The sequence below is a fragment of the Bactrocera latifrons genome, unplaced genomic scaffold (genome assembly GCF_001853355.1).
Source record: "Bactrocera latifrons isolate USDA-ARS-PBARC rearing strain unplaced genomic scaffold, ASM185335v1 scaffold_7, whole genome shotgun sequence".
In the NCBI taxonomy this organism is placed as follows: domain Eukaryota; kingdom Metazoa; phylum Arthropoda; class Insecta; order Diptera; family Tephritidae; genus Bactrocera; species Bactrocera latifrons.
In genome coordinates, this window is record NW_017537378.1 from 3,856,156 (window position 1) to 3,878,808 (window position 22,653).

General features: G+C 33.6%; 3 protein-coding genes across 12 annotated transcripts in view; all 3 read left to right on the forward strand.

Annotated features, from left to right (window-relative positions):
* The window catches only part of LOC108975828 (smoothelin-like protein 1), a 58,051-nt gene extending 51,389 nt beyond the window's left edge, over nucleotides 1-6,662 (forward strand). For 5 of the 6 annotated variants that reach the window (XM_018944570.1, XM_018944572.1, XM_018944574.1 and 2 more), the window contains 5 exons: nucleotides 2,341-2,418; nucleotides 2,501-2,606; nucleotides 4,804-4,957; nucleotides 5,572-5,723; nucleotides 5,803-6,662. In XM_018944570.1, the coding sequence (XP_018800115.1) occupies nucleotides 2,341-2,418; nucleotides 2,501-2,606; nucleotides 4,804-4,957; nucleotides 5,572-5,723; nucleotides 5,803-5,926 (614 nt within the window). In that variant the 3' untranslated portion in view covers nucleotides 5,927-6,662. Of the gene's footprint in view, nucleotides 1-2,340; nucleotides 2,419-2,500; nucleotides 2,607-4,803; nucleotides 4,958-5,571; nucleotides 5,724-5,802 lie in introns of those variants that run through there. The other variant, XM_018944571.1, reaches the window with a different exon arrangement.
* A 3,049-nt stretch (nucleotides 6,663-9,711) lies between these two features.
* LOC108975791 (E3 ubiquitin-protein ligase MARCH7) lies at nucleotides 9,712-11,726 on the forward strand. Of its 5 annotated transcripts, XR_001993893.1 has the most exons (5): nucleotides 9,712-10,299; nucleotides 10,357-10,666; nucleotides 10,727-10,960; nucleotides 11,029-11,078; nucleotides 11,141-11,726. XR_001993893.1 is itself a non-coding variant. In XM_018944517.1 (3 exons), the coding sequence occupies exons 1-3, from the start codon at nucleotides 10,054-10,056 to the stop codon at nucleotides 10,867-10,869; spliced, it is 699 nt and encodes a 232-aa protein (XP_018800062.1). In that variant the 5' UTR covers nucleotides 9,712-10,053; the 3' UTR covers nucleotides 10,870-11,726. The 5 variants fall into 5 exon arrangements, 1 of the variants encoding a protein (XP_018800062.1); XR_001993890.1 differs by having other exon boundaries at nucleotides 10,727-11,078; XR_001993891.1 differs by having other exon boundaries at nucleotides 11,029-11,726.
* A 1,929-nt stretch (nucleotides 11,727-13,655) lies between these two features.
* Nucleotides 13,656-18,873, forward strand: LOC108975808. The gene is made up of 7 exons (XM_018944540.1): nucleotides 13,656-14,030; nucleotides 16,777-17,135; nucleotides 17,197-17,424; nucleotides 17,485-17,586; nucleotides 17,687-18,182; nucleotides 18,255-18,432; nucleotides 18,523-18,873. The coding sequence occupies exons 1-7, from the start codon at nucleotides 13,887-13,889 to the stop codon at nucleotides 18,795-18,797; spliced, it is 1,782 nt and encodes a 593-aa protein (XP_018800085.1). The 5' UTR covers nucleotides 13,656-13,886; the 3' UTR covers nucleotides 18,798-18,873.
* Nucleotides 18,874-22,653: the final 3,780 nt, after the last annotated feature.

The following is a 22,653-nucleotide window of genomic DNA, read 5'->3' on the forward strand; positions in this document are numbered from 1 at the left end:
AACCTAAATAAAAAACGATACACACACTGTACTCGTACTATGGTATTTTTTGTTCAGTTTTAACGCCGTTACAGACTACAATGTTGACCCCAGCTCCTAGCCACGCCCAGTTTCACGCATAGCCCACAGCTCACAGCTCCAAATCCACCTGCCAGCTCGCCTGACCGCCTGACCGCCTGCCTAATAGTCAGCTCGCTCACTTACACGCTCGTTTACTTATCAACTCGTTGATTCGCTCGTTGGCTCGTTCGTTCGTTCGTATTCGTATACTGCTTGAGATATATCTTAACAATTAATAATGTTTAAACGAAAGTTTATCAGTGATTGATTTGGCTAAATCGATACAGCTACTAATGTTTAATCATATGTTTTTTGTAATAATAATTCAACCATGTTGTCCCTCCTTCTGTAAATACACATAAACCATACACATACGCGCGCATACTTGTACATATGGACGGCGTATCATTACTGTACGAAAGAACTTATTTTTACACGTGTACATATATACATACATACATACATATATACATTTTTGTTGGAGAAAATGTTTGCAAATGATAGGGTGAACGAGTGTGGACCCCGACTGACGATTGGCTTGGAACGCATGCATTTTTGAATACGCAACGAGTGCGAAGCGATGTTCTGTTTTCTAGAATTACTCGTTGCGCCTAAACTCGTCTTTTTTGGCTTTTCCTTTATATGTTATTACATACATACATATGTACATACATATGTGTGGCGCATACATTTGCACATTGTTAAATTACACATTCGTTGATTCGCGCGGTTTTGCATGCGATTTTTCTGTTCAATTTATATTTCATGCTATTTATTGTTGGGAGTGTGAAGTTTATTTACTTAGTTTGTGTGTATGTTTTTGGTTGCTTTTCGGAAACGTGATGGAAAAAAGCAGGAATTAAAAAAAAATATATATATTTAGGAATATAAACCACATTGTTTAAAAAATTGGTGCATTTGTATCGGGCTTTTGTACGTAAAAAAATTTGACAATGCTTCTTTCTCATATTCTTTTATTTTTGCAATTTTGTTTTGTCATTTAAATTTTTATCTTCATAATTTATGCTTTTTTATGGATTGTAAATATTTTTGTTTTTGACAAAAATTAAAAAAAATTGATATGATTCCAAAAATTGTGAAAATCCTTAAAAATCATTTTCTAAGTGATGCCCACATGATATTTTTTATTCTGATTCATTTTTGCTTTCTTATTTCCATAATTTCTTCTTTTCTATTTTACATAAGACATTATATTGCCTTTAATTTGATATACGAGTATTACTGCTTTCAATCGTTTCTAATTTGAAAGGTCTCAGAGAAATTGTTATTTCTTGAGATGTTGGTCTTATCTTCATTGATAAGAAAAACGTGAATTTGGATATCGCTCTATATACATATGTATATAAATCTGCCAAAATACAAGTTTAAAAATTGTGGAAATTTGTCAATGCGACAACATATTTTACATGGAGGTTCAACGATTTAGTTTCTGGATTTTTTTATTTGCAAATAAATTGAAATTACATTTTGAACATGGTAAAAACCTTTTGGGGTCAGAATAATGCAACGTTTGCAATCGATTTATTTAGTTGTGCTTTATTTAAACCGTTTTGAAATGGGTTTGCGATCATCTATTATTCAAGAAGACTTTGAAAAAATGAACGCGAGAGTTTTAGCAGTTTAAATATAAAAAACCTGTAAAATAAATAGTGTGTATGACACTGATAAACGATCGTTTTTTGTACAAAGTGTTTTTGGAGAATTATATGTGCATATAACTTTGTGTTTGTCCATTTAGAAGATCCTAACTAATTGTTTATTTAAATAGAAAATTGTTTTGTCCATTAGATTGTTAAAAGTAGTTGCAATAAATTGGCTTTTGTTATTAAAGAATAATACTAAAAATGGTTGATATGATTAAATCGATTCATGTATGAAAATTGGCTAATTGCCTTTAATTCCTAATTTAAGTTTGAGAATATACTATGTACATAAGTGCTAATACATTTTATGTATTAGTAGTTGTACCTTGTACCTTGAGCTATTTTCAAACATGAATCGAATTAATTATGGTGTATCAACAGAGTTTGTTGATAACTTTTGTATATGAAATTTGTTTACACAAAATATATGTATGTATATAGAATACAATGTATTTAATTAACGCATGCTACATATTTTTGTTCTCTTTTTTCTATATTTTTGCAATTTTTGTGCTTTACAAATGCTTCAAACCGACATAAAACAAAAATAAAAACAAACAATAATTCCATGCAAAACACAAACAAATATAATTTCTTCAAATACTCACCTCTACAGAGCAACAAGCTACATCCACCACTGAAAAAACAGAAACAAAGGAAAAGGATGGCGCCGTTGTAACCACAACAACTAAGGGTAAACATTTTTCTAATATTTTTTAATTTATTGTTGTTTTTTTACTTTTTTACTAAAATTCAATTTAATTTTCTTTTTGCAGTTACAACACGCACAGTAACTGGCGCTGGAAGCACAGCAGCGAAGCCAGTTTCACCATTTGCGAAATTCCGTCAGCTGGACAAACAAAACTCACAACAATCTCCAAAGTAAGATATTATTTTTTACATTTTATTTTCTACACTATGATAGCCACTAAGATAAGTCTGTCTCATAAAAAAACAGAAAAAACAAAACAAATTTACATGCATACATGCATATGTACCTATGTATGTCTCACAAAAAACTATTAAAAAAATACAAACATACATACGTTTACACAATTAATTAAATACTGCAACATAGAAAACATTGTACAAAATAATCGGTAGTCGAAAAAGTCTTTTCGTATTTCTGAACTTTAATTTACCAAATATGTACCATTTTGGTCGACCACTTTGTGCAATTTTTATCGCTAGAGACATTATTCCATTGGTGTAAAACTTTTCTGGTTTCACGACGAAAAACTGCGGCAAGTAATTTTCACAGGCTTATCATGAAGCTAACTTTACTCTATTAAGGGAGCTCTGCACTGACCGAAATAAATACTCGTATTAGTCCTATGGTGCAATGTTAACTCGGTCCATTCAATTTTTCACAGACAATTCATGTAGTACCCAAACATCGAGCTTCGTTTTTTAGCCAGCTTTTTTTAAATGGTTCGAAACCGTTTAATGATGAATGCTTAGTTCCCTAGCATTGTCATGGCTGTTTATCGATATTTCATCGATTTTTTCAATGATAGGTCGACCAGAGCAAGGTGCATCATTCAGATCGAAATTTCCAGAACGGAAGCGAGAGGACTATTGGTGTGCTACATGAACTGATACAGCATCGGCTTGCGTGGCATTCTCCCTATTTTTTACAAAAATTCCATAATATAGCTAGTGTCTTCATTATTTCAACTCACATTTGAACAGCTGTAACTTTTAAACTTTTAAACCCGAATTTAATTTTTTTTGGTTAAATGAAGCTTAAAGCCTCATCTTTCTAACGCTATATGGTATGACCCAATGTGATTGGTAGCACTGGAGAGATACGACAGCAACGATATCTATACAACAAAATACGAAAATACCTTTTCAACTACCCTATATATTGGTTCTATAAATTATATATATTATACATACATATATAAATATAATCTTGACTATAGAACCAAAATAACTGTAAAAAAAATCAAAATCATTTAGGAAGAAATTCCAATTACTTACACATATCTAAACAAGACAAAATGTTAACTTCGGTTGCATCGAAGCTAAATACCCTTCATAGGTGCATTTCTGTTAGCAACTATGAGTTCAGTTTACTTGGAAGCTATATGCTATAGTAATCCGTTCTGACAAATGAGAGGCTTCGTGAAGAGAAAATGACGTTTGCAAAATTTCAAAAGGATATCTTAAAAACTGAGGGACTATATACATACTTCGTATATATACAGACGGACAGACAAATGGACATGGCTAAATCGACTCAGCTCGTCATACTGATCATTTATATGTATGTTCAGCTTATAAAAATACATATGTGAATATCTGACTAATAATTTCGGCAAGTCGAAGGCGACGCATGTACGAGTACATACCTTTTTATGCTATTTCACGATTTGCGGCGTATATTGTTGAAAACACTGCTCCGATTATTATTATTAGTTTAAATTCTCATATAACTAACATTAGTATTTCAAAATGAAAACAGAGCTCATTTGACATGATTTTTAAATATGTGAACTAAACTCAGATGGTGATGGAAATCTCTATCTCACATACTATCTCTCACTCTTTATTTCTCTACCAAGAAGTCTTTATTTTATACTAAAATTAGGGTGATGGTATCTGTAATTATTATTATAAAACTAAACAACTCATTATCAGCAATAATTCTAGTATTTGTGAAATTAACTCTAAGCTAGAACTCACGAAACATTAACGTCGAATACCGAAATTTACTGTTTTTTAGTTTAATTTTTCAATTTTGCATACAACAAACCAACACAAGAACTCAAACCAATTAAAAAGCGTTGACTTTCAACTTCAGACCCTTCTATGCTGAAAACACTACTTCAAAGTATGCGCTCGCAGCCAGTTAAAATTTCTAAAATTCTACAAAACACGCTCACAACTTAGTGCCAGTTTGAGTAGATTTTCTATATTGAATTAACTGAAGCATGAAATATGCAAGAAATAAAATCGAAAATTTTAATACGGTAGTCAAAGACGAAACCAACCAACAAAGTAGAACTAATCCCTAGCGAACAATTTCAATTTGCTACAATGTTGCTTAAAAACGTTAAAACCCTTTGTTCAGATCACCGTCAACACCCACCACCCCCGGGGGCACAGCCTCATCTTCTGGTTCCGCACGTATATTCCAATTTACTGATCCGGCATTAAATGCACGCGCCGCCACTGTGAAGGAGCAACTTCTGCAGTGGTGCCAATCGAAAACACAGGAATATGAGGTATCACTTTTAATGTCAATGTCAAAACCAAAAGTAAAATACATAGGCGTTGCAATCATATCAATATTTCTTGCTATTTGTTCTACAATTTTTACTAGCAACCAGCAATTATATCGCTAAGGAAACGGCCAGCTAACGGTCGCTAACGAAAGCTTAAAAAATTGCAATAACTCTGCAGGCCTCTTGTAATATGTACTACAACTAATACACTAAATTTATACAGAGAAATAGTGTAAATACATACTAATGCTGTATATAGTGACCATCCTCCAGCTTTTCAATTACGTATAATTGGAGAAATGCTTCTGAGTCTGCTTTGTTCAGTTTTATGCCTTATCTTACTCCTCTTTAATGTACTATATTTTTGACATAGATTTTAAAATTTTATATTTTTTCATCCGTTTTATTAAAAAAATAATATTTATTTTACATTTATTTTCGCATAACTGCTGTAATATTTAATTTTAAATATTTTTTTTTTACCTTTATTTTCATTTATTTATTTTTGACCGTGATTTTAGCGCTAATTTGCTCTAGTTGTTGTTATTGTTTTGTGTTTCTATGTTGTCCTGCCATGTAACAGTTTTATTAAAAATATTTCAACTCTTTTGCAGAACGTCCAAATAAGCAACTTTAGTGCCAGCTGGTCAGATGGTTTAGCATTTTGTGCGCTAATACATCATTTCTTGCCAGATGCCTTCGATTATAGTAAATTAACACCTCAAAACCGAAGACACAATTTTGAATTAGCTTTCACTGTGGCCGAGTAAGTACAACAAATACACTGCACCTTCTATCCACACAAATTATATAGTGAAATATAAATATTTGTCTTCAAATTGCAGTGAGAAAGCTGGCATAGCGCCACTACTCGATGTCGAGGATATGGTAGAGATGAAACGACCTGACTGGAAATGTGTTTTCATCTACGTGCAAAGCATCTACCGTCGCTTCCGTAATTGCCAGTAAATGCGACTCAAGCGTTGTAAAAATCAAACATAACAACATCTTCGACATCCACAACTCTAAATCCGGTCACTACCACAAATAATCCACTCATACTAATCCAGCATTGCCTTGTCAACGCACAACAAAAGTGTTGACTGTACTAAAATCAGCCGAAATAAATGGTTAGGGCTCTACGAGCGTGTTGAACTTAAAAGAAAACTAATTGCTGTAAAAATTGAAATATTGAATTATTTTATTTATTGGTTATAAAAATGTTAACAGTTAAAAATGCAAGCCATAAACCATTTTTACTACTCTTTTGATCTGGTTCGTGCGTAGTTGAAGTCACAGTGCTTTTGTAATTGAGATCTACGCACAACAATAATGCAGCTAATTCGACATTAGCGACTTTGTCTAAAACTTTACTATGTATGTCTACATTTCTATTTAACAATCAATTATTGGTGGCACAGAAAAGCATGAAATTGTAAAAAAAGAAGTCTTCTTAATTGCGAAATGTTAAAGGAGCAAACTATGTTATTGATACTAAATATATTATATTTACTTTTATATGTATGTGCACACATACTAAGAATCTTATGAATAATACATTTGACTAAATACATACGTACGTTTCGATATACTCCAAACGGAACCATGCCTACTACATACAATATATGCTAACATTATGTTTACTGCAATAAATATACACACACCCAATACACATACATACATACATGCGAATGATTTTTTTATTTAAATTTGTCTATTGAAATGTGGCTGCATTGCATACACACACAACCATATACATGACATAATATACATATTCAACACAAAAACACTCACTAACTTAACAAGCGTAATAGAATTTATATGCCTGCATATTTATGTATGTATTGATATTACACATGAACTCATTTTTATTCGATTCAACAAAATTTCTCAGCAGAATTTGATGTGTGTTAAAAATTGTGCGATATTAAATTAAAGCAAAACAAACAAAGATTATTTATGGGAGTCTAACTTTACAATTTTTATATTATTTGTTTCAAACAACATATATATTTGTTTTTGTATATACTAATTGTTGCTATGAAAATAAAAGAATTAACATTTTCGAGCTACAAAATCTGGAAACATAGTTCTTCTTTAAGAGGAAATATTCTCGATCACGTAAGTGGATTCAAGTTAATTATTTAGTACTAACTATTTCAGCAAATATACGATGAAAACGAGTATGATTTTTATTAAAGAGAAGAAAAAGCATTAACTTCACCTGCACCAAAGCTAGAATACCCGGTTAATTTTTACAAAAAGTAAACATCAGTCAAAATATTGGGTTGTCGAAAAAGTCTTTTCGTATTTTGTCAATAGATGTCATTGCAGTCGTATGCTACCAATCACTTGTGTATGGTATGACACAAGTTGTATTGGAAAGGTGAGTTTTTAAGCATTTTTTCATTTAACAAAAATAAATTAAATTCGGGAAGTTGAAAAAATGCTACAGCTGTTCAAAAAAGAGGCATAATGAAGAAATTCGCTATATTTTGAAGTTTTTGTATAAAAAAGGGAAGAATACCACTCAAGCCAGCAATGAAAGTTGTGAAGTTTACGGAGACAATGCTAAATCAGTTCGCGTATCACAACAATGATTCGCTCACTTCTGTTCTGGAAATTTCGATTTATAGTTCACTGATGAAAGGATGTCTTCAGATGGTACATACATATGTATTTGTTTATTTATTTATTAGTATATATATATGTATAAAAAGAAGTTGAACTTTGATTAGAAATACGAAAAGACTACCAATAAAAATGAATATTATTTTTCTTTAAAGAGAAGAAAAACGTTAGCTTCAGCAGTACCGAAGCTAGAATACCCGAGTTAGTTTTTACAAAGAGTAAAAATAAGTCAAAAAGATATATTTTTGTGAGCTGGACCGAATTGTGCACTCTTTATTAATACTCTTCAGGTGTAACTATTTACATGGGTCTTCATTCTATTTATACTAACTAGTATGTTTACTTATTATTACTAGTTGAAGGTTTGTTTAGATAGAATAGATTGTTTGTTTAGGTTTGTTTACATAAATCTTAGGGCTAATTATACCTGTAGTATTGAGATGCCGGTCATTTACTAGTTGATAACAATTTGCATTGTTATTGTTTGTTGCGGTGATAGTGCATTTCTATTGTTCCAAGATAAGGTTGTTTCGATGTATTTTTTTTAATGATATTTTATATTTTTGATATATTATGTTTAAATTATAAGGACTACGTTTCCTAACCACCGTCACTTACATTGTGACAAAATAGGTACTCGGAAATGGTAAATAAAACGCAAAATGTTTAATTATTTCTCAATATTTGTCTTCTCGTCTCATCCCAAATAGATGTAAAACACTTATTTTTGGGATGGCCTTAAGCTTTTTCATAACATTTTGTTTTAACTCTTTCATCGACTGAAATTCAGGGTTCCACGGAAGGACAATTTCAGTTTGGGGAATAAGAAAGACACATAAGATGGTTATCAATATATTCTTTGCACTTTTGGTCACAATCGTACTTTTTTTGAAAAAAAATTCAGCTTTATCGGAACGAGTCTAGCAAGAACTCGTTTCATACCCAAAATTCCAAAATATCCACCAAAATCATTCGAACGGACTCGTGAGAGATGTCGAGCTCTCTCGTCATCTCTTTAACACCTGCCTTACGATTTTCCTGCGACATATACTGCACTTTTTTAATATTTACATCAGTTGCAGAAGGTCGTCCAGAACGAGGCATATCTTGTACGAACCCTCGACCGTCTTTGAAGGCTTTTTACCACTCGTAGGCTTGTGTTTTTGATAAATCTGGATTACCGTAAGTCTTTTCCAACATTCGCAGCGATTCGCAAACGAAATTTGTTTAGAAATACAAAATTTGAGACGAATTCCTTGTTCGATATTTTTATCCATTGTAAGAATCGCAGAGCTCTACGGAGCCACTGCAGCTCCTATACGTTAAAAAACTGGTTGAAAGACAGCCCTATCAACACAGCAAAATACATTTTTCCAAAAATCGTTTATCCAGTATGAACAATTTGTTTAACATTGACTTGGAAAATAGTTTATGCTAAATTTTGTGATGAAAAAGTTTTCCATACAAGAACATGAGTGCGATCGGTCCGTTATATGTACGTATAAAGAGTCCAATGTCGACAGTTCCAACAAACGGGCAGAAAATTTTAGACTCTCGGTTTTTGTTTGAAACTTTGAAATTACTACTTGAAGTGTCTGATGTAGAGTTGTCAATAAAAATAATTTAATATAAATAGTTCCAAATTGTAAACCAAATTATTTGTTTAAAAAACGGTCGAACAAATTTAACGTATGTACATATTTCTCATTGGAAAGCTGATTTTAACTTTCAAATTATTTTTGGAAATTTATAACTCCAAAAATATTCATATTCTGTTGGAATAACAAAAGATGTGTTCAATATTTTACAAAAGAGCACAAAAAATATATTATGATCGAAAAACATGTTTGAAGTTAATTTTTGGATAGATTTCTAGAAATAAGTAGAATGAATGAATAGATGAGAATCGTATAAAGAGCTAAGGGCTATCTCAAATTTCGATTTTGAGAAGTCTTTCAACGTTATCTCTAGAAGTATCATTAATAATATAAAATATATTCGAAAGATGGCAGTTCAAAAAGTTTAGAACATAATTTTTTGCCACTTGATAGCATTTATGTACTTCTCACCCACAAAGGCCTACTCCTTACAATCCAATGTCAATTCGAAATTTTCGTGGACTCTGAAGCCGAAAATGCTGTCACTTTACTTCGAAATAAATGAAAAAATATATTAAAAATAGTTTCGTATGAGAATTCCAGAAAATTCAAACAAAATTGTTAGTTGACCAGGTAGAGTAGTTCTTTGAAAGCCTCAAGCTGCAGCAGCCAGCGCCTCCAGACACTTCGTGTTCTTCCGCTGTCGCAGTTTCTCAAACATCGACTTCAGTTTCGATACCACCAGCACCGCCTCCGCCGCCTCCACCGCCGTCATTGCTGCCAAGAGCCCGAACAACGCCATTCGGCGCTCTGTCATCGCTACCATCTACGTCAACATATCCACCACCAAGACTACGGACGAACGGCATGCAGGGACTATCGGAGGCGACGGCCATACGTTTATTCAACAGTGTTGTGACAACGGAACAAATAGCTGGCCCGACAACTGCGCTTAATGTCAATTCCATAACGTCGATCAATGCGGTAGACGAGTGCAAATCGATCACAACCATACAGTCTACGAATGAGTTCGGCAATGCTTGTCGCATTTGCCGTTGCAATCGGAGTGACATGCAATTGTCGCGTTGTCCGTGCCAGTGTCGTGGCAGTGTGGTAAGCGCTCTTGTAATACGCGATTGAGATGAGCTGAGTCTAAACGTTCTTCTTCAGGGGTTCGTGCACATGCCGTGCTTGAAGCGTTGGATTTTGCATCGGCGTGACACGCGCTGTGAAATATGCAACACACCGTTCGATGTGCCAGATGAGAAGTTAAACGTGCGTCGCATGCTGAACGCGCTATTCTGTGCGCGTTGTGGCGGCGCCATCATAAAGCACCTGCTCTTTAGCGTGTCCCTGCTGCCGCTGGCGCATGTCGTTCTGCAGCAAGTACTCATTTGCATGGACAATATTAATGCGAGCCCCAACGAGCATTTGACGGTGCAAGAAGTGATGGTGGCTTCATGCGCGCTCTTGACATCAAGTATTTAGCTAAAGCTTACAATTCATTTCTCAATATGATTCTCTTCTCTTTTACACTTAGGCGCACTTTTCTTCCACTTCTTCGAGTTTATAACGACGCGCTTTCTAATTATTCGGAACATTTTGCATCAGTGGTGGATGTTTGGCAATCAGGAGAATTTCACAATCATCGAGGTGGACAGTGAATATTTCGATGTCTTCTAAGTTGTCACCAACGCAATCGAATTGTTTGACGGGCCAAAAATTTTAAAATATCCAATGTATTAGAAACAATTTATATACGAAATTAGAAAGGGTAAATTATTTCAAATAACGGAAGTTAAAGCAGAAGCCGCTTGATAAAATTGTTACTTCCATTTATAGCACACATTTAGGCGCAAGTTTGAACATTTGTCACTTATCGCATGCGATAAGTAATATTGAAATTTTGACACCTAACAGTACGTATTGAAATTTTGTTTTCTCATTTTTGTAGCTTGAAATCTGAGCATTGTAAAATGAACTGAAAAATACTTTGAGAGAAAATTGAATGCTCAACATGAACAGACATAATAATAAATAATAAAACAATTTAATCACGATCCCGTGGAATATAAGATAAAGCGTGAAATAACAAAACGCAATTGAAATCAATTTATCAGAAAAAAAAGAAGTAACATTTTGAAGTGACCGGTTGATGTATTTGTCTCGAATCTCTATTAGGTTATTGTACCGATATACCTATAAAGAATGTCATGCCGCCACCATTCACAATGAAGCCATAATGCAATTGTGGCACCAAAAGACGAACTCATCAACGAAGTATTCCCAAACATTATTACTAACCACAAAAATAATGAATAGTTGAGAGAGCGAGCAATCTTGACGGCTAAGAATAACGATTTATTTGATTTATACTTACATAATTCAGAATGAGATCATTGGTACACTGCATTCTTTCAAATCAATTGACCGTTTAAGAAATGAAGATGAAGCTGCTACCTATCCAATTAATGTGCCAGGCTTACCACCACACAATTTACGACTAAGTAAATAAACAAATTACCTTGATAAAACTAAAAGTCTGTTCATTTATTACCCCTAAGGCCGGGTCAGTTCGCCGAGTATTTTAAACATATGCTGCATATGTATGGTTTGCATCTGGAATATCCATGTTTTTCCTGGCATTTTAAACACTTGGAGGAGAACACAATTTTCCAAATGTGCGCAAACTATGTGAAAAAGGAAGTGAAGCGATAAAGGTTGAAGTGGAAAACACTTAAAATGAATTGAAGGTCATTTGAGAATCAGCATTTAATTGCATTGAAGATGACATAGCCCAGCTTTGTCGCTGTCGGGGTGAAGGCATTTTAAAATATCAAATACCACCACTATATAAATATGCAAAAATTTTTGATACGAAATATTAAATCTCTTTTTTTAACTTAGGGTGAATAAACTACCAAAAAAGATAGCTCGATTATTATGCATATCACGTGATGATTCGTTAAAAAAATTATTTGTTGTGGTTTCATTGATTGTTTCAGCAATATTGCGTCGACATGAACTATTAAAAAAAAATAATGTCGAGAAAATTTTCATTTTTTTTTGTAAAAATGTCTGCTAAAAATCCAATTTTCAGTTTTTCCCTTCGCCCAAGTTCTAACATAAGGTTTTAACTAAAACACATATTTTTCACTTTAGATGATCCTGTAAGGAGTTATCCTGCCAATGCGGGCGTATATTTTTTCCGGGAAGTCACCGGAAATGGCGTCGGTATAGCCGAGTTTAGAATATTGTTTACCAAAACTTTCAGAATTTCTTTGTTAGTAGTGTATGTTTGTAACAATAAAAAATCATAATAAAATATTTCTTTTTTATAAGAGAGAAAATTGTTGCAAAAAGGCTGTAATTTAAAAAAGAAAGTTGTATAAATATGACATATCCTAATACAAAAAGGTCAGGAAATTGCGTCGTTGTTGAAATCTTCAGGTAGACAGATTTTCTTTGTAGTGATAGAAAACAAGGATAGCAATGGAAACTAATCATGTGCGGACTGTACCTTTATAAATACATATAATTTAAATACTTTAAATTTAAGTATTTATATGTATATATTTGTAGACGTATTTTTGTTCTATTAAGGCACAAAAACTGAAAAAAATTTTCCCGGAGCATGTGTTATTCAAAAATAAAAATGAAAATTCATATGTTTGTCGCAAATGCAAATCTCTATAATAGTACAAATATTTAAAGTAAAACTATATATTTTTATCTTAACAATTTTTAGTTTATTAGTTCATTATCAATGCTCATACTAAAATTATATTGAAAGGGATTTTCAGTGTGCAAGCGCCATTTAAACTATTGTTTGCAAAGGCACGCAAGTCTTTTATTTTGACTACCTGCTTTCGGTAGTGAAATCAAAAATACCTACAGTTATTTCCTTCACTCACACATCTACTGTGAGTGAAATTTACACCTGGTTCGTGTCATATAATATATGTTAGTATTGGAGAAGCTTAGTTTTTGTAGACTTTTGGTATCGGTTAGCACAGTGGTAATTTTTTTGTAGAGTGATTGATTACAAATTTAAATTTTTTATATTTTTTTTAATCATTTTTAAAATTTTAAAATTAAATTAGAAATATTTCTAACACGATTGTTTATTGAAATACATTAGAATAAAAATTGCAGGTATTGAAATATTATATAAGAAAATAATGAAAAATGTATACATAACATAAATTCCATATCCTCATATTTTTTTAAATTAAGTATTTTTACTAAATGCTGCGTTATTTTTATTTAAACACACATAAATATCAAATTTGATCTAGAGACAGTGCCATGCGCTAAAATATTATCCAAAAATTTCTTTATAACCGGGTGGCAAGCCTACGCGCGTATGTGTGTAGTCACATTACATGGCATCACTACCACTGATGACTCTCCACGGAAAAGCAATCCTCTTCAGTAGTCTTTTGACGCTTGCTTGCATCAGACGCACAAAATCGAAAGTTAGTTTGAGTGTTTCGAGGTTGTGTGAATAGTGTTGATCTTCGCGTCTTAATAATTCTGAAAATAATAATCAATAGTAATGCTCTTGATAATTAAAATCTGAAGAACGTAGCTCGAACATTTGATCATAAAAGTATATTGATGCAAGTCTTAAAAACTTTGAATGTAAGCAGAACTATTTTGGCGGGAAGTGAAGTGAAATTTTTAAATTTGTACAAATAATGACACCGCGGTTCTTTAAGAACACTCCTACATTGTACAAACAATGCATTAATAGTTTCCTAGATAATCTGCAACTGAAACAGTTAACCAGTCGGCAGTTAGAATTTATGCCAATAGCACTTGTTATTGATATTTTGCTCCATGTAAGTACCATCCATATGTCTTCTAAAAATAAAGTTTTATGTACGCGGAAACCACAGCAGTGAAATCCTCTCCTGAATATTTACTATACAAAAAGATCGATGGTTTTTCCCTTTTCTAAGATTTGAATTGGTTTTAAATAAACGACGGATAAAGAGTGAAAAGAAGGTTGGTTAGATCTATGAATTTAAATAGGACTAAATTCTAAACGCACAATTAAAAAATCGTTATCATTTATATCAACCTATATTAATTTATATAACTGTAATTAATTTGTGCATTTCTTTCGCATGTGATCTTCACAGAAATGTTTGTAGGTACAATAAGGTTTTTGTAAAAACTGCTAAAAATAGAAAAACTGCTAAAAAATAGTATATAAATAAACGCTTTATCCGATGCTGGTTGTTACTTTTCATTGGGGGTGTTTTTTTACGTGGCGGGTCCTAAACCCAGCGCACAACCCTATGTGGGGGATGTTTCGCCTTCAAACGGATGTTCTTAGGCTTGGTCAAAGACCGGAAGTCGTGAGCTGCTTGAGTCATAAGTAAAAGAATCGTTTCTGCCCGTACGAGATATACGACGACATTGATATAATTCAGCGAATTAAAAGACAGCGGCTAGATGATGTTGTCCGGATGGACGAAAACACTCCAGCTCTGAAAATAATCGACGCAGTACCCGCCGGGGGGAGCAGAGGAAGAGTTGGAAGGACCATGTGGGGAAGGACCTGGCTTCACTTCTAATATTGGCACCGCGTAGCGAAAAGAAGAAACGACTGGCGCGCTGTTAACTCGGCTATAATCGGGTAAGCGGTGTCTACGCCAGTAAGTACAGTACACTGGAGTCGGTATAATCACGTTTAGTTGAAATCACATATCTTAGGATCTAATCGACAAATCGACCACAACCACGTATACGTTCTATATAACACTATTTTAAACTCCCTTTGATCAAAAACTGTCAAAATCAGACTAAAACTGTAAAAGTCCTCAGATAACGAATAAAGGGCCCCAATTTCTATGGCGAACTTTTTATCGAAAATGTTGGTCAATACGTGAGATATACTATTGGAATTAGAAGTGATTTATGTTAATGAATTTGAAACATACAAGTATCTTAAGTTAACATTTTTGTGATAATTATTAGCATATTCATACATACATATCTATGCATTTATTTTAAAACAGAATTTAGTATCCTCAAACTGGTAAATTTTCATTATTCAAAAATGATTTATGTCTTGAACCATATAAAATAAGAAATAATTGTTTTCCAAAAACTCGTTAGTTCAAAATAGCATATTTTCTACTTTTTCCCTTTTGCTCTTAAACTATTGTCATCCTCATCAAATTTCGAAACGGCTCAAAAGTTCAGACATGTGCTTCTATGTATACTTCGAACTTGCCTGGAGTCGAAAGAGATATTTCTGAGCTGCACCGAAACTGTACTCTTTATTAATACTCTTGAGACTAACTTACTACATGGTTCTTGCTTCGATTGTATTTCTACTAACGAGTATGTTTTCTTATTACTAGTAAAGTTTCTTTAGATATAATATATTGTTTGCTTAGGTTTGTTTACATAAATCTTAGTGCTAATTATACCTGTATTATTGAGATGCCGATTGTTTACTAGTTGATAACTATTTGGGTTGTTATAGTTTGCTGTAGCGATAGGACATTTCTATTGTTACTAAGGCTGTTTTGATGTATTTTCTTTAATGTTTCTGTGTACATTCTGTTTATGTTATAAGGAATACGATTCTTAACTCTGGTCGACGCCATTTTGCAAATGATTGTTTCATCGTGATAACAAATGGCCACACATTCCCAATGACAATAAATTTGATAGTTTTAGCAAAGGCTATTCGAAAATCCAAAGAAATTATTAGGGTTAATGCTGAGACGCTGAGGGATGAACATGGATTCTTCAGACAGTTCTGATAAAACTGAAAACTCCTGTATTATATGGAGTGACCATCATAAGGTAGTCCAAAAAAATTGAAAAATAAACGGAAACAATTTTATGGATATGTCAGATGAGCTATCCATATATTTGCATACTACAGTTGGAAGGCTAGCATAAAATCCTCTTGAAATATGTAATGATTTACAAACAAAATTTTCTGAATTATGTAAAGTAGGTTTTTAATACTTAATAATTAGTTATGTCAGTTCCATCTGATTGTTTATGTTAGTTATAATTGAAAGACCGTGTTTTACCCTTAACAGTATACCTTTTTGTCTAAATTTAAAGATTTTATCCATAATCGGGTGAAAATTTGACCTAGCCCCCGTATAACTAATATCAAGATTTTCGAATATCTGGCCGACTTTACTACATATGTTGATTGCATGCGAGGAACTTTGATTAAACCTTGGGAACATTTTATTAGTCTGTTCCCTTCTGTCTGTAGTATTGACAAAAAGAGATCAGGTCAAATAGGGGATCAGATCAGGTCAATACTATCTCCTATATACCTCATATAAAATCTTCAAACTTTCGTCAAAATTAACTGAACGTATAATGCTAAAAACTTTGTCCTTCCTTATAAATTTACCTACAGGTAAACTTATTCAGATTTTAGTTTTAAATACTCTCAGTATTATATTAACTATTTCGAAAAATTAAAAAAATATTCGAATTGGTACAGTCCATAATTAATAAATTATATAATGTGAAAAATGTAACATGTTTGCGAATATAAATATGTTTCGAATATTTGTTTAATTGTACACAATATTTCAGATGGCCAGAGTGGACCGATTAAAAGTATTAGTGTTGGAGCCACTTTCTAAACCCTTTATTCTGGATGGCTTACTGCGACATGAGAACGCAACGAGTAAACTCCTTATTTGTATGGGTTTAGTGGAGGATATAATCCCAGCTTACGTAAAGAAATTGGTAGAAAATTTCATTTTACATTCGAAAAACCCGGTGGGTAAATATCCGGATCTTATCGACTTCGGATTACGGCTTGGTTCTTTTCTTTCTGACGTCGGTTGGATGCTGGAAAGTATACAAATATTTAACGTTGTGGAGGCGGAAATTCGTCTACAGGGTGATAGCGAATCAGTGACAATACAACTCGTAGACTGCCTGCAAAGGTAATGAGTGGATGGAAAATTACAAACGTATTTCATTAATTTCATTGTATATTCATTACAGGCGACTTCATTGCGAAACACTTGTATGGGAGTTTAAGGCTGGTAGAGCCACCATAGCAGAACTTTCGATATTGCTTCGTTCACTAGATTTTGAGAATGTACCAAAATATTTAGCTGTGGAAATATACACACGTTCGACGGAGTTTCATTTAGTGCAACACAAAATCAAAGAAGGATATAGGTGCAGCGCCGTTATTATGCAATATATTAGCGAATCAATGCCGAAAAGGTATGACGATTAGCGGAATTGATTCCAAAATAAAATACATAACTGTTATTTTAATTCCAGAACTTTGGTGCATGCGTTGCGAGTTACAGCGAAAGCATGTTTTTCCATACGTAAATTCGGACTGGCTAATGTTATGATACAGCAGGCTATCTCAATGGCAGCGTAAGTTTAATAAAATTCATAATAAATGTTCGGTTGTATTGGAACTTATTTTATTAGGATTTCGACTAATAGAAAAACTTGTCTCCCAATTCCTTTTTAGCACTGTGTTTGGACGTAATCATTTAATATATGCTGACGTTTTGTTTGATTATGCGTACTTCCTACTCCTTTTCGATAAACCGCAACATGCCATTAATATTTACGATGAAGTCCGCAAGATTAGACACCGAAAACTGTGCAATCAGAGTTTCCTCATCAGTTTGACGGATGTAGCATTTGCTAATGCGTGCTACGTTCGAAAACATAGATCGCTTAGACTCATTCAAAACGCGCTTCGTGTGTTGACAAGGATGCTGCCAATAAAGAACTTACTGCTTGCCTCAACCTTGCGTTTACATTTATTGATCAAGCACCAAATTTCAACCGATAAATATGCAAGGTTTCACAGGAATTGTTTTTTAGAATTCGGTAAGCTGGTGAAAATACAAACTGAGACCGTAAACATATGTCTGGATGTCCACGACGACAAGAACTTATTCACAGCAAAAAATTATTTCGAATTGGCGCGTATTTATCAAGCAGGAAAAAATTATCAGGTGAGTAAGAATGTCTACTTCAACTTTTAATGTGGTTTACGTTAATTTTAATGCAAATATTTTTAAATTTAGCATGGCAAGCGATACATTGCCATGTGTATATTGGTTACAAAAAAAGGCATGGGCTCTTCTAAGAAGGAAATCGACGATTTGCGTATTTTGGAAGGCTATTTAAAGAAAACCAACGAAGAAAGGGATATTATCCAAAAGGTTAAATTGGAACCGTGGTTACTAAACAGAATTGAAACATGTAAGTACTATGCTGAAATATTTTAACTACAAGTACGAAAAAATTAGAATATTACAACATATATTTGGTACCTACTGTTTTGATTTCTAGTTGACCCTGCACATGAACTAAAGAAGCCATTATCCGCACGCTTTTACGGTGGCTTAACCCGTTTGTACCCGCCAAATAAAAAATTCCAGAAATTTTTGATAAATTTAGCAACCTCATATAATTCGAAGGCCGAAAATTCCCAACAAAACGTTGACTTTTGGTGCATAAGGTTTCTTCAACTTATATATTTTACTGGCATGGCAGGGGTTCAGCTATGTAAATTGCAATCGGAACCGTCGTTGGACATCGAACCGGATCGGGAAACGGAAGGATAATCGACTGATTCAGATTTGTATTAAATTATCAAACTTTATATAAGTGGGCTGGTATTTGGGAGTTCACTTTTGAATCAAATTTCATTTATTGAATCTTCTTACTTATATACATTTTCTAAATTTATTTTCTTAACTATCTATATATTGTATATACATACATATTTAATTGTGCTGTTGTGTTGGTGCCAATTTCCATTTATTCAACGTCGAAACATTGATATCTATTGCCGAAGAAGAGGTGTATATTATTGGGTTTCCTTAAATTCCATCTTCCCACATTTCTCCAAGATTTGTGGGCCAGCTTCGTACAGAGGTATCGTTTTTTCGATAATTTCAATGTTACGATGATCGATGATTTGGGGTTTCTCAGTAAATGCTCCAGATTCGTTGTTTATATCCGTATTTGTAGTCAATACGGTTGGTATTTCTTCAGTTCAAAGCATTCCTCTCCAACTTCATTTTTTGTTCTGTCTTCCTCTATTACATTTTTGTTGCTTCCTCAGTTTGAGAAGATAAACAAAAATTGGAACTTTTGTAAATATTTTTTAAATCCGAGTCAAAGCGGTAAAAATTTTCCATTTCTTGCTCTCTTTCTTGTAATCTCGTTTTACATTATCAAAGATTCTGGAAATATCCAACCGTTATTTCAATGTACAATTTTTCAACTTCAAGAAAAATTTCTGTAAACTACTTTGTGTGAAACATTTGCATTTTAAGAAACACAAATTTCAAAAGTTTGATATGATCACTTTTCATTATTACTACCTTGTTGAGGTCATCCATTACTTTTTTGAGGTATTCAATTTTTCTCTTGAATATGGAGATTTTTCTCTCAATGGCTTTGCGGTAATAGTGTTGGACGTGCACAACACCTTTTCGCATAAATCCGTTTGGGCTTCAAGAATCTTTTTTCTATATATTCGGTTATTGTTTCTTCATTGTCGTTTTTACTATATACTTCGCGCATTTTTTGCCGTTTTTTTTTTCGTTTATGCGTTTTTTAATATATAATCTCTACTTTTTTTGTATTTTAGTTGTAGTATTGCAAAACTCCCTCCAGGTTTTGTTGAAGACGCTCTTTGATGTTAGGATTTGATTGAAAAACGCGTCGTCGGGTTTCTTGTTGGTTGCCGAAAGGATTGTTTTGTTATGTTATATTGATGAATTGCTTCAAATATCTGTTCATCAGGTGCCGAGCTGTGTTAATACGCCAAAAAATTTGGGAGTTCAATAATTTTGCTATGTGTCCGTTTTTTCAGAATCAGCTGTTGATTCAATTCTACTGGTATTGTCCGCTGTTGTAGGATTTATAATGTGTCCAAAAAATAAGGTGACATTGTATTTATTTTGAAAGTTCTTTATTTCCGTCTTCGCTGCGGCTTGAATGTCGTATAAAAACGGTGTCCCCGGTGCGGTCTTTTGAGCTTGGTAGCAGCCAAAGGTCGCACGGCGTCACATCAGGTGAATACGGTAGTTACGGAACGATATGGGTTGAGTTTTTGACGAAATGATCATTTGATGCAAATTCTTTGCTCAACAAATTTCGACATCGCAAAAAACGAAAAACTCACTTTTAGCGGCTCACAAAAGGACATGTATCTCAAACATTAACAAATATTTTTGACATGAAATTTGACATAAATGTGACTGACAGTCCAACTGACAGTAACCAACCTAAAAATAGTAATTCTCCAAATCCTTCGACTCGCGCAGATTAAATTCAAATGTTACTTTATTTTTTGGGCACAGGTATACTTCTATCCATTACCATTTATTTCTGAATTTTTCTCAGGTATTTAGTGCAAGACCTACTTCCTTTGGAATTTGTTTTTTATTGCTTTTGGAATGAAATCTGGCTTATGATAGCCAATAAATGTGCGGTTCCGATTGTGCCCTTAGTTAATTTTTACATTAAGTAAAAATGAGTCAAAAGATTTTCACTTTTTGCAATTGCAATATAAGGTCTGCGTTCTCAGTTGGGGTTTTCACTCCTGCCCTTTTTTCCATGTCTTTGGGCGGGCGTTCAATTTTGAACCGGTTGTTGTGATGAATAGAGTTGAAATCCGGATGTCTGTCTGTCCGTCCGTCCGTAAGTGCAAGCTGTAACTTGAGCAAAAATTGAGATATCATGATGAAACTTGGTACACGTATTTCCTGGCTCCATAAGAAGGTTAAGTTCGAAGATGGGCAAAATCGGCCCACTGCCACGCCCACAAAATGGCGAAAACCGAAAACTTATAAAGTGTCATAACTAAGCCATAAATAAAGGCATTAAAGTCAAATTTGGCACAAAGGATCGCATTAAGGAGGGGCATATTTGGACGTAATTTTTTTGGAAAAGTGGGCGTGGCCCCCCCCACTAAGTTTTTTGTACATATCTCAGAAACTATTATAGCTGTGTCAACCAAACTCTACAGAGTCATTTCCTTCAGGCATTTCCATATACAGTTAAAAAAATGGGAGAACTCGGATAATAAGGTTATATTGAAAATCACTAAAAGTGCGTTAACCGACTAACAAAAAACGTCAAAAACACTCAATTTTACGGAAGAAATATCAGAAAGAAGCTGCACCCAGGCTTTCTTTAAAAATTGAAAATGGGCGTGGCGTCGCCGACTTATGGACCAAAAACCATATCTCAGGAACTATTCAACCGATTTCAATGACATTTGGTACATAATAGTTTCTTAACACCCTGATGACATGTTCGAAATATGGGTGAAATCGGTTCACAACCACGCCTTCCTCCAATATAACGCTATTTTGAATTCCATCTGATGCCTTCTCTGTATAATATATACATTAGAAACCAATGATGATAGCGGAATAAACTTTATATAAATACGGTATTTGATGCGAGAGTATGAAATGTTCGGTGACACCCGAACTTAGCCTTTCCTTACTTGTTGCCTCTATTTTTGAGCTAGTTAATATCGTTTCCACGATATGAGTTTAAGAAAACAATTTTATTTCTATACCGAAATGCGTGTCTTTATTGATATTCTTAAGAACTAATTTTAATATAAGATCTTACAGCTATTTATACTAGTGAAATGCGGCTGCTGTTATCTGCTTGAAACTTCTTTGTTGTAATTCAATATCCGTTATCTTGCTATCACCTGTTTGTTATAGAAGTAGAAGAGATGCGGATGTGGTTATCGCAGTGGATTATTCCATTGCCAGATGTTTGTCGTTTATATGTTGAGAATGCATTTCTAGATAATGTATGTTTGCTTGGTATTGTAATAATAGTCCATTTCTATTGTTCGACTGATAGTGCATAATCATCGGTTTACATAGTTCGTTCGGGATGTTCTTAAAAGATAAGATGTATGTGAGTGTGTGTGTGTGACCCGGAGCGAGGCTATGTCGTTAACTAGCCTCTGTTAGGCTCGTTAGACTAATATACTTATATTGCCTGTATTTTTCTTCTTATCAGAGCTTACAATTTGGTTGAGTTATTTTATCCGACTCGAAGGACCAAATGATAACAAGCTGTTTCGGTTTTATCTTACTACTGATTGGGGACTAAATAGGGTTTCGGATTTAAAATAGTACTCAGCTCTGGTGGCCAGAGCTCCTTTATTTATAGATTTTCTTATCCTAATTCATGTATGAATTAAATAAATGATTAAACGCAGTGTTCTGCGCTCAGTGGTCAATTTATTCTGTTTTTTTTTTTCAAACTACTTCTATTTATACTTATGCTAGTACCGACGCGTAGGTCTGTTGTTTTCCAAATCTTATGTGTACCTATCTATTTCTAACAAAGGAAGGGAAATATTTATGGTTTTGGGACTATTTGTATTTACATTTTATTGTTCTGATTTTTACTGATAATCATAAGTATTTGTAG

Excerpts from the sequence above, each read along its gene's own strand:
- LOC108975791 (XM_018944517.1), top strand. The coding sequence starts at position 10,054 with ATGCAGGGACTATCGGAGGCGACGGCCATACGTTTATTCAACAGTGTT. Across the intron at positions 10,300-10,356 it reads GCCAGTGTCGTGGCAGTGTG|GGGTTCGTGCACATGCCGTG; the intron begins GTAAGCGCTCTT and ends GTTCTTCTTCAG. Across the intron at positions 10,667-10,726 it reads ATGCGCGCTCTTGACATCAA|GCGCACTTTTCTTCCACTTC; the intron begins GTATTTAGCTAA and ends TTTTACACTTAG.
- LOC108975808 (XM_018944540.1), top strand. The coding sequence starts at position 13,887 with ATGACACCGCGGTTCTTTAAGAACACTCCTACATTGTACAAACAATGC. Across the intron at positions 14,031-16,776 it reads TTATTGATATTTTGCTCCAT|ATGGCCAGAGTGGACCGATT; the intron begins GTAAGTACCATC and ends ACAATATTTCAG. Across the intron at positions 18,433-18,522 it reads ACTAAACAGAATTGAAACAT|TTGACCCTGCACATGAACTA; the intron begins GTAAGTACTATG and ends TTTGATTTCTAG.